The following is a 10,194-nucleotide window of genomic DNA, read 5'->3' as shown; positions in this document are numbered from 1 at the left end:
ATTCACTTGCCCAGTAACGAAGTGATAAGGAAGAAGATGTGACAACCACTCATAGCCAGAGTAAGGGCAAGCCTCTGAGAAAGAAGCACTCCAGCTATCACCATCTCAACAAAGATCTAGAGTTGTGTTAAGCACCGTTCAGTCAGCTATGCACATGTAAATCTGAAAAAAAACGTCCAAGTCTTGTCTCCCACGGATAATGAATTCGCCATGGTCAGGATATGCCTGAAGAACACGTCCATAGTATAGGTGACTTAGAGCCGTGGCACATGCCGACGCCTTCTCCTCCAAAGACGGTACGATGCGCATCTGAATGTTGATGCAGCTCATATAAATATCAAACAGCTGATGCAGCATGTCTGAAACATCAAGATCCAGGGGCCATCCAACCTGCGGGACAAGACTGGCAGCAGCGAGAAATACTTCAGGATCTGTGGATGTCTCGAGCAGCCACTTGACGCTATGTGCTTCGAGATCGCTGGTGGGTATGTCGGGGAGGTCAAGATTAAGGGTGTCATCATTCTCCACCAAAACATCCAGATCCTGGTCGAGCAGTTGTGCCTCTGAGTCCACAACCTTTGTTGAAGAACTCGGAACCAAAGAATGCAGCTGGTTATGAAGCCTGTCGACGAACTGCCGAAGAGATTGTTGTGTGAATGTACCTATCGCAAGTGCAGGGCCTAGGGAGTGAATGAGCCTCAAGTATCTTTGTAATAGTGGATGAGATTGTCACCTCTAAATACTTCAGACAATCGGGTCCATCCCGATCTGACGATAATACTAAATAATCGTTTGAGCACGTCTGACATGAAACGGTCAAAACCTGTGCACATGGTAGAAGACATAACTCACCTTGCAGTAATGTCATGGGCTGCTGCAAATAACAGGAAACTCATTTGAACACCAGGTGTAGAACCCCTGCAATGTTGATTCAGATGTGGAACGACTGCCAGAATTCGGCAAAATGATCTTACTGTCGATGTGCAACACGTGTAATAGTGTTGATATCAGTGTCTGAAATGGACAAGCAGTAGATATCAAACAAGCCATTACAGTCAGGGAATAAAACAGAAATCCGAAGACCGTTGTTCTGATGATGACCCAGGCGATGCTTGCCTGCTCATACCACAAATGGGCCCCAAGAGAGATCCCAAAGAGAAGAAGAGAGATCTGAAGCAAGACCGGAAACGATTGCACGACGGCATCAAAATACCAAGTCACGATGCCGTCGAACTGCTCTTGCCTGCACTTCCCTTGCTGCTCCTGCGAGCTGCAGCCATATCTGTTCGACTTGTAGTACCCTAGCCACTGCATTCCCAGCATGGCCCCGAATGCAGTGAGCAAGCTCATGGACAAACTCGCATATGCGATCATTTGGACCCATAAGGTTGACGTGGTCGGAGACCACCCAGATGCTGGGTCTACGGGAGTGGTGCCTGCCTCGGCGAGATTGCTGAGTCCGATCTGCACAAGTTGCTTCAAAAGGGCATTCGTGGTGTCACTAGGGTCAGGACTGAAATCGGACTCCATCATGACAATGAAAGATGTGCTGACAGCGGAGAAAAGACCAGACTGGTCGAACATCAGCCTCGAAACGGATCACAGATAAGCAGGCTGAACTTACGAAGATCAGGACGATGTTCATGTCGCTGGTGTATCGCTTGAGGAACTTGCTGTTGTGTTCCTCCGCGATTATTTTGTACACCCTCCAGAAATGAGACCATTCATCCTTTCCAGTCTTCGATGCAATTGTTGAGTCCTTGAGAACCTCCAACACTTCCTTCATGACATTTGCTCTGTACGTAGGGTGTAGTCAGCTGTGATCGCCTGGCTTTAAGTTTTTGGCTCACAGTTCGCTTAGAGTCGGCTCATCCTTCTGTGCCTCAAGCTTGGCCACCTTGCTAAGACACATGAGGAGTATGTTTGGCATCATTATTGACAAGGACTCACGGAGTTGAATCGTCTACTGGTAGAACATCAGATGTAGTTTGCTGTACTGGAGGTCCCGACGGCTGTGAAGGTCCAGCATTCGAGCTGCAGTTCTAGTAAGGAGTGGCGCAGATGCCCGTCAAGGAAGAAACACATACATCCCTGATGGCAGCTCTGCCAGAGGTTCGACATTGATCTTCTCCCTGTCTTGCTGTTAGGCAAGTGATAGATTTCAGGAAGCTGCCACTCACTCCTCGATGAGTCCTACAACGTCATTTTGTGAGAGAAGCTGCTCGTCGTTGTGGGTGCATTGATCCTCGGCGTCGTCGGTGGCTGATGCTTGTAACATGAGGAAATTATAGGTACTATTGGATTCCAATAAAAGCTAGTGAAATAGAGTCTGAGATGAGTGGATAGAGTAAACTCGGAGTGGTGCACAGCAAGTCATTTAGGTGGCTACGACTCAAACCATGATGAACACATGCTTGCAAGCATTGATGCCGAAAGTTTTCGTGAGAGCTCCCTGCAGTGAACTGAGATCTTATCATGATGATGATGATAGATCCTTCTAGGCCCAGTCTTCAGCTTTATGGATGGCACTCCATTGAAGTAGTTCAAGCTGACATGTGAATATTTCATTTGGCCATCTATGCTCACAGAAGACGAGCTCAATGGCATCTGTGAAAGGATGTGCACTGAGAGTTCTGTTTATACTGGAAGTCATGAACGACTCCTCATGATGATGCAATGTCCCCAAAATGCTGATTGAGTTTTTTTTAGGAGAAGATTTTGTCAAGGAACATAATGGCAAGGGATTCATGATGAAGAAGCAATGTAACAATCACGTGATCAGGCTAAGATCATGAATGCGTGCTCGCTACACCGTCGAATGGCATCAATGTCTGACAAACATAATTTTCCGGCTGCTCCCGCCCAACATTCACACATGGTTTGCCGTATGTCAGCTTGAATTGAGTGACAGACAAATGGAGCGATGCTGCTCTGACCTACAGCACCACATGTCGCTCACATGACTTGTCAAACGTCTGAGCAATGTTTGACCGCCACGGTGCAAGTGTTGGCTACAAAATGTTCCCACAGCGTCCAATGTCGGATGTCCCTTAGATGTTTGACAATATGTTTGAGGCAGCACTCTACAGACCATGCCTCAGCATATGGGCCATGCCATTGGGACTATAGGGTTTACTATCAAGCAATGCACCATTGCTTTGTCATACAAACTGTATCGTACAGTCACAACATTAATATCATGAACATGATGGCATTAAACAGTGTGCGAGGGAATTACAGGCAAAGACAATGAGAATATGTATGTAAGTAGTAGACTACCACATCAACTTTTCATGGATCACTCTTTGCCAACCAACAGTGACCGAATCCAAACTTGGAGCTAATGAACCGCCACCAGGGAATATCTGGAGGTCTTGCTGAAGACATTCGGTGAAAAATCTGGAAATGAAGTTGAGAATTAGCGGTGTCAATTTTATCAATTGAAACATACTGTTTGATATAATCAGCGCGTGCTTGAGGAAACGCATGCTTTTGTTGAGCCTTCTCTTCAAGCTCATCAAGAACCTTATCAAGGTACTCCCAATACTGGCTAAAAGACCAGGTGCACTCCTCCTCATTGTCATTATCATCCTCCCCATCCTCTCCAAGTTCATGGCTCACACTGGCAGTAGTACCAATTGGTATATTATTGTCACCACCTTTGTCAGTCTGGGGCTGCAGACTCAGACCTGTTGATGCTTCTTCGGGTTGAGTGTTAGTGGTCTTCTGGTGAGAACATAATGTTCGGAAGTCAATTAGGAAAGATCGCTTATGAACATAGAGAAATAAGTTGTCAAAAGATGTCGATCGAAGAATTACTTACCATGAATGTGATCCGGGCCCAGTGCGCTATTGTGAGCTCTGTGCAGTTGCCTGCAAGACTGTGGGCCAGTGTGCTTAGATCTGAGCGTTTCTCGATTGATGCAATAAGCTGTTACTGACGACATCAGCCTAGATGCATGATGTAGTCACAATTGGAGACATCACCTTCTGTTTCATATTTCCCCGCTGTGCTGTCAGTATCTTCTTCATCAGTACATCAAGCCGATCCATAGCATCAGAGTCCTGCAGTGCTTCCACAGGGATTTTGAAGACCGATGGATTTTTCTTGGAAAAATCCTAAGTGCGCTAGCTGTTCAAGTGGAAAGCAGTAGCTGGGAATGCCAATGACGCACAAAGATTTTTGCTGAAAGATCAGTGACATATGCTGTCAAATTAGGCGACAGTAAGCATGCACAAAGGCGATCACCTAAGGAACGCTTGTACATGACGGTAGTTAGCGCATGTATGGCTGTGAAACAAATGATGGAGTGAGTGTTACCTCAAAGTCCAGCTATTTGAGCACCTTGGCTGCTTCGGCTGCTTGAACCTTCTTATGAAAGCACGACAATTCAGCCATGAGCTTGATCATCATCAGTTTAATATCATTGATCTAGAACATAGAGCCACAGCAGATCACTTAGTCCTCAGGCGTTAAATGAGAGTTCTGCAACTCACAGTAGCAAATTCCTCTAAGCTGTTTTCAGGTAACCCTTTGCTCCTGCAGACTTCGGCAGCATATGTCTTCAATCTCTTGACTTGTTGCTGCTCGGTTTCCAATGAGTTTGTGCGCGGTCGTATGAGGCTACCTTGGCATGGTGACAATGGTGATGACGGGGGCAACTGGTTGCGCCGTGTAGGTGTAGTAGCAGCTCCTCCATGAAATGTAGGACTCATGAGAGTCACAGAGGGTGATGGCTGAGTAGTGGTAGTTTGTCGCCTGAATCGTGCTAGATACAACATCACTCCTCGTCAAAACTGCCAGAACCACTTGGACGACGGGAATAGAAGTGGTCAGCCTGAGCGAGGAAAGGGATGAATACATACATTTAACTAGACCCAGAATTTATGCAGCACAATGGCATGCCCCATACATGCATGCAAATTACACAGCTCACAGCCCAATGCAATGCGTTGAATGTGTCCGTTGAATTACGTTTCAGATCGCGAAGACATCAAAGTGGTTGCTTGAAGGGTGTGGGACAAACATGTTCACAACTCTTGCAGTTGAATCATTTGCACAAAAAGACCGTCAATTTGCTCATTATCAGCTTAGATTCTATTATTATAGATTATTCTAATTCACAAAATGGTCGGTACTGCTGGCTGCTCTTGATCCGCTTCCTGTGGAATCATGACACCTGTTATCATTGAATAAAAAGTTGCCCGATGATCCCAGATGTTGCTGGACAGGGCCTGGAGGTCGGAACTGACTGAACTGAACACCAGATGGATAGTAAGGATATGGCAGTGGAACACCCATACTCGCAGGAGGATGAGGATGGGTGGGAGATTGGAAGGGTTGGTATTGATGTGGTGGCAGCGCAGTGAAAGTTCCGGCTTGATAAAGATTCGCCTGAGAATAAGCATGGAATTGCAGTGGTTGTGGAGATTGAAAGATGGGTCCAGGGGGAGCAGCGCTGTTGAAATGTAATGGTCGTGGCAGCTGAACGGCAGGAGAGGCTGCAGCAACCACATGCGCACCTGAAGCTGCCTCAGCTGATGCAGAAGCAAAGTGGGGAGGCTCAGCAGCTGAGGCTGCTGTCATGGTTGCTGCTTTCTTCCGAGTCTGAGCCTCTCCCTTTCTCTTTCCGGCCTGGCCTGTACTATGATCAAATGCAGGAGCAAGTTGACACTTTGCTCCAGCGCTGACAATGGTGGTTCCACCTGTCTTCTTCTGACACACGTGGTTTGCAGCATTAAGATGAATTTGTTTGCTGTCACCAGCAGTGACAAGTGGAACAGTAAGTGCAAGGCAGAGATCGAGTGGGATGACCTTGGCGATCATGTCATAGTTGTGAAGGGAGTGGACATTTAATAGGAACGTGTTTGTTTCCTTGTGCTTGACGATCTGTTTTGTTCGAGTTGTCTGTTCTCGTTCCTGGCGAGCACATATGGATCGTGTTTCGACACATTGTGATGAAGCACAGTCATGTTGAATATTAACGGCGCAAAGGATTTGCTTCCAGCATCAATCAATAAACATAAATTTGTATCACTGGTTAAGGCTCTCACCTCTGGCGACTTAACTTCTTGGTTGGTAATAGTTTGCATGCGAGGAACCCAAAGAGTTGGGTGGACTGTGGGTAAAAACTGAAGAAACTGGATCGCAACATGACTTGCATACATGCGATTGCTGTCGGGAGCCAGGATCTCAATGATCTTCCCGATGCGTAGCTAATATTTGAATTGTGAGAATGAAAAATCACTAGCAGCTAAATAACAACTTACAGTTTCTGCCTCATCCAACAGGATGACGTGCCCACCCACAGTGACAGTGTCTCCATTTGTTGCAACAATCAAATCAGCAATTACAAAGCAGGAACTTGAGGAAGACGGATGTTTTGATGCGTTTTGGGGATTGGTGTAAATTCTGCGTGATTGAGTCTGGCTCCATGGGACAGTCACTACTTTTCCCTTGTTCGTGGGTACAGGAAGTCTGACTGAGCCTGCGTCTGGAGGAAGTGAGTGAAAAAGACAATATAACTTATAGGTAGCTTTACAACCTGCAGCTTTTGCATTTGCGGTGTTCAGCCCCAATAAATGGCGCTGTTCTGGATGATCAGCAATATACTGCCGCACAGCATCACCAGCGCGAACCCATTTCTTCTGCACAGCATCAAACCAGAAACTGCCAGTTACAACATGCTTGATGATGTCGTGCGAAGCAAACATATTGCAAGTGTCATGACTCGGAGCTTGACGATTGCTGTGAATGCATGTGAGACGAAAGACGTGGTTAAAGGATTCAAAGTGCTCTGTGGAAAAGAGAATCACAGGTCCAAATCGACGAATGTACATTGGGATATGTAGGAGAAAGTGGAATTTGGCCTTGCTAATGAGAATACTGGGGGCGCATTGTGCACTGATTGTCAGAAAGTCTTCGATGGTGCATGAGAGCTGTGCCTTCACTGAAGGTCAGTGCTCTGGAAAATGGAGATTTGCATTGAAAGCATACCAGATAAGTTTCCAGATCATCGATTTTCGTGTGCCATAATAACACCACCACCTCGCCGATAACCGTCCAGCCGTTAAGCACTGTTTTCGGGACAAGATCGTAGATAATATATGGCATTACCTGTGCAAGAGACTTGAAGTGCTTGCCAATTAAGCTTCCCTTGTAGTGACAAATGTACTCCGCGCCAAGAGTTGGTGCATATAGACCATTTGTGGAGATGGACTCAAGGCAAGTCCGAAAGGTGTTGAGTAGATGAGCCTTCTCGAGGATGAAGACGGTCTGGCCCCAGAAGTATTTGATGATGCCAAGAAGAACAGTATGCAATATTTCTGTCGGTGTATCTCTGTGAATGTTAACTCCGGGCATTCCCAACAGGGGGTTGATGAACTCCTCAAGCGGTCGACCACAAAGGAGGTCTTCAAATTCCTTTTCCAGTGTTGCACGAACTTCATCTTCTTTGAGGGCAGGTTTTCCGGCTTCCCGTTTGCGCAAAGATTTGCTGAGTACTAAGAGATGATTGACAATTGACACAGAGGCCGCATCACGTATCCCTGAAGATGTGACTGCATTCTTCACCTTTTCAGTCCCTCCAGAGAGCTTCGATAGCGCGATTTGATCATAAATATGTTTGCGAGTGTCATCAGGCTCACGCAGCCTCCCTGACTATGGTATAGTATAAGACCAAGTGAAATAACGAATAAAACAAGAAGAAAGTAACCTCGAAGATTTTCAAGTATCCTTCGTCTGTTGATTTTTCAACCATCGTCCCACTGACATAGCAGGTTCTACAAAACATGTTGCACTTGAGACCACCGTGACTGCACTCTTCTGCCTGCATCGGGTTATCACCAGCATTGAAGAGGCCATAAGGAACAAGCATAATTTCTTCTTCGTACTTGCAATCCCATGCTATAATGCCCTGTTCAGCAGTGGTACTTGGCATCATGTTAGTATGAGTGTTGAGGCAAAGAGAGGCAAATAACAAACATTATTGAATCCTTGACACCCTTTGCGAGTTCGAGAGGTGATGCATGGGGTGACGAAGACACAAACCTGATGCAAAACTCCTTTTCAAGCATCCGACACGGCATCGCAGCATTTGACATATAAACAACGTGATGTTTGTTCCATTGTTTCGAGACATTTCCGGATACATCATCAATGAAGATGATGAGTGGCACCGACAGAACAAGATGCCCTCCTGACTTCTTGCGAAGAGGATTGGGCATGTGCTGTGCATATGACCAGGAGGACTCTAACAAATAATCAAATTCAGTTGTATCGCTCATCAATGACATTCTTACCCGTAAAGCCGCATTCAAATTCATGCTCTTCAATTTCTTCAAAGGTGCGAGTAAATGTTGATACCTCAACAATAATTCGTTTGGGATCAACAATGAAACCGGCCTAGTATAATTAGTATAGAAAGGTAGCATAAGGCCAAGTTCCATACCGCAGTCAATGTCACTGGATTGCCTATAGCAAGTATCACCGGCTCCGGATGCGCAGCATCTCCATCAGGGAGATAAGCTTGAAAAAATCGTTCGGGGATGAAGTAACTCTGCGACGATTGTTGAAGAAGCTCGCCAGTGAAGTATATTTTCTTGCAAACTCGAACCGACGGCACAGCAAGGCTGTCTGGAAGGTTGAGCATCTTCTCACCATGATGAGCCTGGGACATACTGCCTTGACCATCTTCAGGATAATCCTGCATACACATGCGTGTGAGAGGATTGGCGTAGTCCTGACCCAATATCTTTGAGCTCGCCATGGATGAAGAGGTAAGAGAACTAAATACCTTTGCAATCACTTTTGCGATTGAATTGAGATAGAAAATATTGGCAGAATTGGCTTTCACCTTCTCAGTCGGGTGTCCGACTTGGTTACAAATGCGATCATGGCATTTCTTCAAGCCATAAAGGGTGGGGACATTGGGAGCGCCAAGTGCCTTCACCCATGTGATCACTGCCCATTTCTGAGCATCAGAAAAATGGAGACGAGGTGAACTGAACAATAAGTCCGTGATGTACATCTAACCAATGGTGTTACAGTAACATGGCATGAGTCCCCTGCCAGCAGACAGCCCTCTGCCACCGCACGGCTATAGATGATACCGGAGTCTCACCAGCTCTATGACGATCATGATGATAGATGATGATAGAAGATAAGCGGCAACTGCCGGCTTAGATAAGCGGTCTGGACCAATATGACGACACATGACGACATAGGTCTAGAAGACCTATTTATGTTATCAAGATAGAAGGCAAGCCTCGTGTTGCCTCATGTACTGATAGAAGGATGCCTCATGGATCCTATCTACGATAGAAGCCCGCCTCATGGACACTATCTCTGACTCATGTAGATAAGCAGATTAGAACCCAGCTTTAGGCTGAGCTTAGATACGAAGAGTAGCCTTATATAAGGTCGAAGATTAAAGTAGACATTCCTTACTTTAATCTTACTTGGTTATCCCTTGAACTCCTTGTCCCGCTAAAGCTACCAGCTCGACATCGACTCGTACCTTCAGTGACGCCTCTCACTGTCTGTAACCTCTGCTATAATCTCAGCGTAACCCCTCGTTAACCACCACGAGCTACGTTCAAGTACGCAACCTTTGCTTGTCTGTAAAGGCCGACAACTCTCAGCACTCGGTACCACTGTTGTGGTTGTCGCTGTTTAGATCATCCAAGTCGCACACGACCATGTGTCGTAACAAATGGTGCCATTATTTAACCGCAATATCAATAATAAGTTAAACTTACCAGTAAAGATGGCCATGGATAGGTTGCACTAGCATGTAGTGAGGATGAAGCATTATCTGTGAAGAATTTAATGACGGGCTTAACAAGGGCGAGATGATCCATGTACCTGACAGAAGCCCAAGAGGATCTTCATCTTCTTGCACGTCATTGGTAGAGTTGAGCTCATAATTGTCTGTGTGAACACCAATCTCCTCGTCACTGAAATGAAGTCGCATTGGCCCCAAAGGGTCATCGGTGTGTTCACAGGCAGCAAGATATTCACTGTAAAGGTCCAGGTCATCAACGAAAGGTGTTTGAGACCAACCATCACACAAGAGTATGGATAAGGGGGCAACTTCATCATTCTCCTCTGCCTCACTCTCCAGTTCCTCCAGCTCCACAGTGCGTGAAGGATCTTTCTCTCGCTGGTCTGCAGAACAATAGAGTTGGTCAGAT

At 46.1% G+C, this 10,194-nt stretch overlaps 4 protein-coding genes across 4 annotated transcripts; all 4 read right to left on the bottom strand.

Moving 5' to 3' along the window:
* Positions 1 to 228: 228 nt before the first annotated feature.
* F5147DRAFT_721020 (uncharacterized protein) lies at positions 229 to 1,130 on the bottom strand. Its single transcript, XM_041438856.1, has 5 exons — positions 975 to 1,130; positions 905 to 918; positions 853 to 874; positions 744 to 802; positions 229 to 662 (listed from the first exon to the last, which is right to left on the bottom strand). Exons 1-5 carry the CDS (start codon positions 1,048 to 1,050, stop codon positions 327 to 329), a joined length of 507 nt encoding a protein of 168 aa, XP_041287141.1. The 5' UTR covers positions 1,051 to 1,130; the 3' UTR covers positions 229 to 326.
* Positions 1,131 to 1,305: 175 nt separating this feature from the next.
* F5147DRAFT_544436 (uncharacterized protein) lies at positions 1,306 to 1,732 on the bottom strand (the record flags this gene model as incomplete). Its single annotated transcript, XM_041430300.1, has 2 exons — positions 1,306 to 1,572; positions 1,625 to 1,732. Coding segments are annotated over 2 exons (375 nt in total), but the record flags the coding sequence as incomplete, so codon positions are not given.
* A 1,476-nt stretch (positions 1,733 to 3,208) lies between these two features.
* Positions 3,209 to 4,716, bottom strand: F5147DRAFT_764021 (uncharacterized protein; the record flags this gene model as incomplete). Its single annotated transcript, XM_041440679.1, has 6 exons — positions 3,209 to 3,399; positions 3,452 to 3,726; positions 3,824 to 3,931; positions 3,988 to 4,107; positions 4,346 to 4,432; positions 4,498 to 4,716. 6 exons carry the CDS (start codon positions 4,714 to 4,716, stop codon positions 3,276 to 3,278), a joined length of 933 nt encoding a protein of 310 aa, XP_041287139.1. The 3' UTR covers positions 3,209 to 3,275.
* Positions 4,717 to 5,848: 1,132 nt separating this feature from the next.
* F5147DRAFT_585469 (uncharacterized protein) lies at positions 5,849 to 9,029 on the bottom strand (the record flags this gene model as incomplete). The annotated part of the gene is made up of 10 exons (XM_041431867.1): positions 5,849 to 6,001; positions 6,055 to 6,216; positions 6,271 to 6,482; positions 6,543 to 6,945; positions 6,998 to 7,660; positions 7,716 to 7,932; positions 7,985 to 8,252; positions 8,302 to 8,404; positions 8,451 to 8,741; positions 8,796 to 9,029. Coding segments are annotated over 10 exons (2,706 nt in total), but the record flags the coding sequence as incomplete, so codon positions are not given.
* Between the last annotated feature and the right edge of the window lie 1,165 nt (positions 9,030 to 10,194).

This window comes from Suillus discolor (genome assembly GCF_016758755.1).
Source record: "Suillus discolor strain FC423 chromosome Unknown F5147scaffold_85, whole genome shotgun sequence".
Taxonomy (NCBI): Eukaryota; Fungi; Basidiomycota; class Agaricomycetes; order Boletales; family Suillaceae; genus Suillus; species Suillus discolor.
Note: the sequence above shows the minus strand (reverse complement) of the source record. Positions and strands in the feature narration are given on the sequence as shown.

Coding starts and splice junctions, on each gene's coding strand:
- F5147DRAFT_721020 (XM_041438856.1), bottom strand. CDS start 1,050: ATGGCTTGTTTGATATCTACTGCTTGTCCATTTCAGACACTGATATCA. Junction 803..852: donor GCCCATGACATTACTGCAAG/GTGAGTTATGTC, acceptor GTTTCATGTCAG/ACGTGCTCAAACGATTATTT. Junction 663..743: donor GATGGACCCGATTGTCTGAA/GTATTTAGAGGT, acceptor CACTTGCGATAG/GTACATTCACACAACAATCT.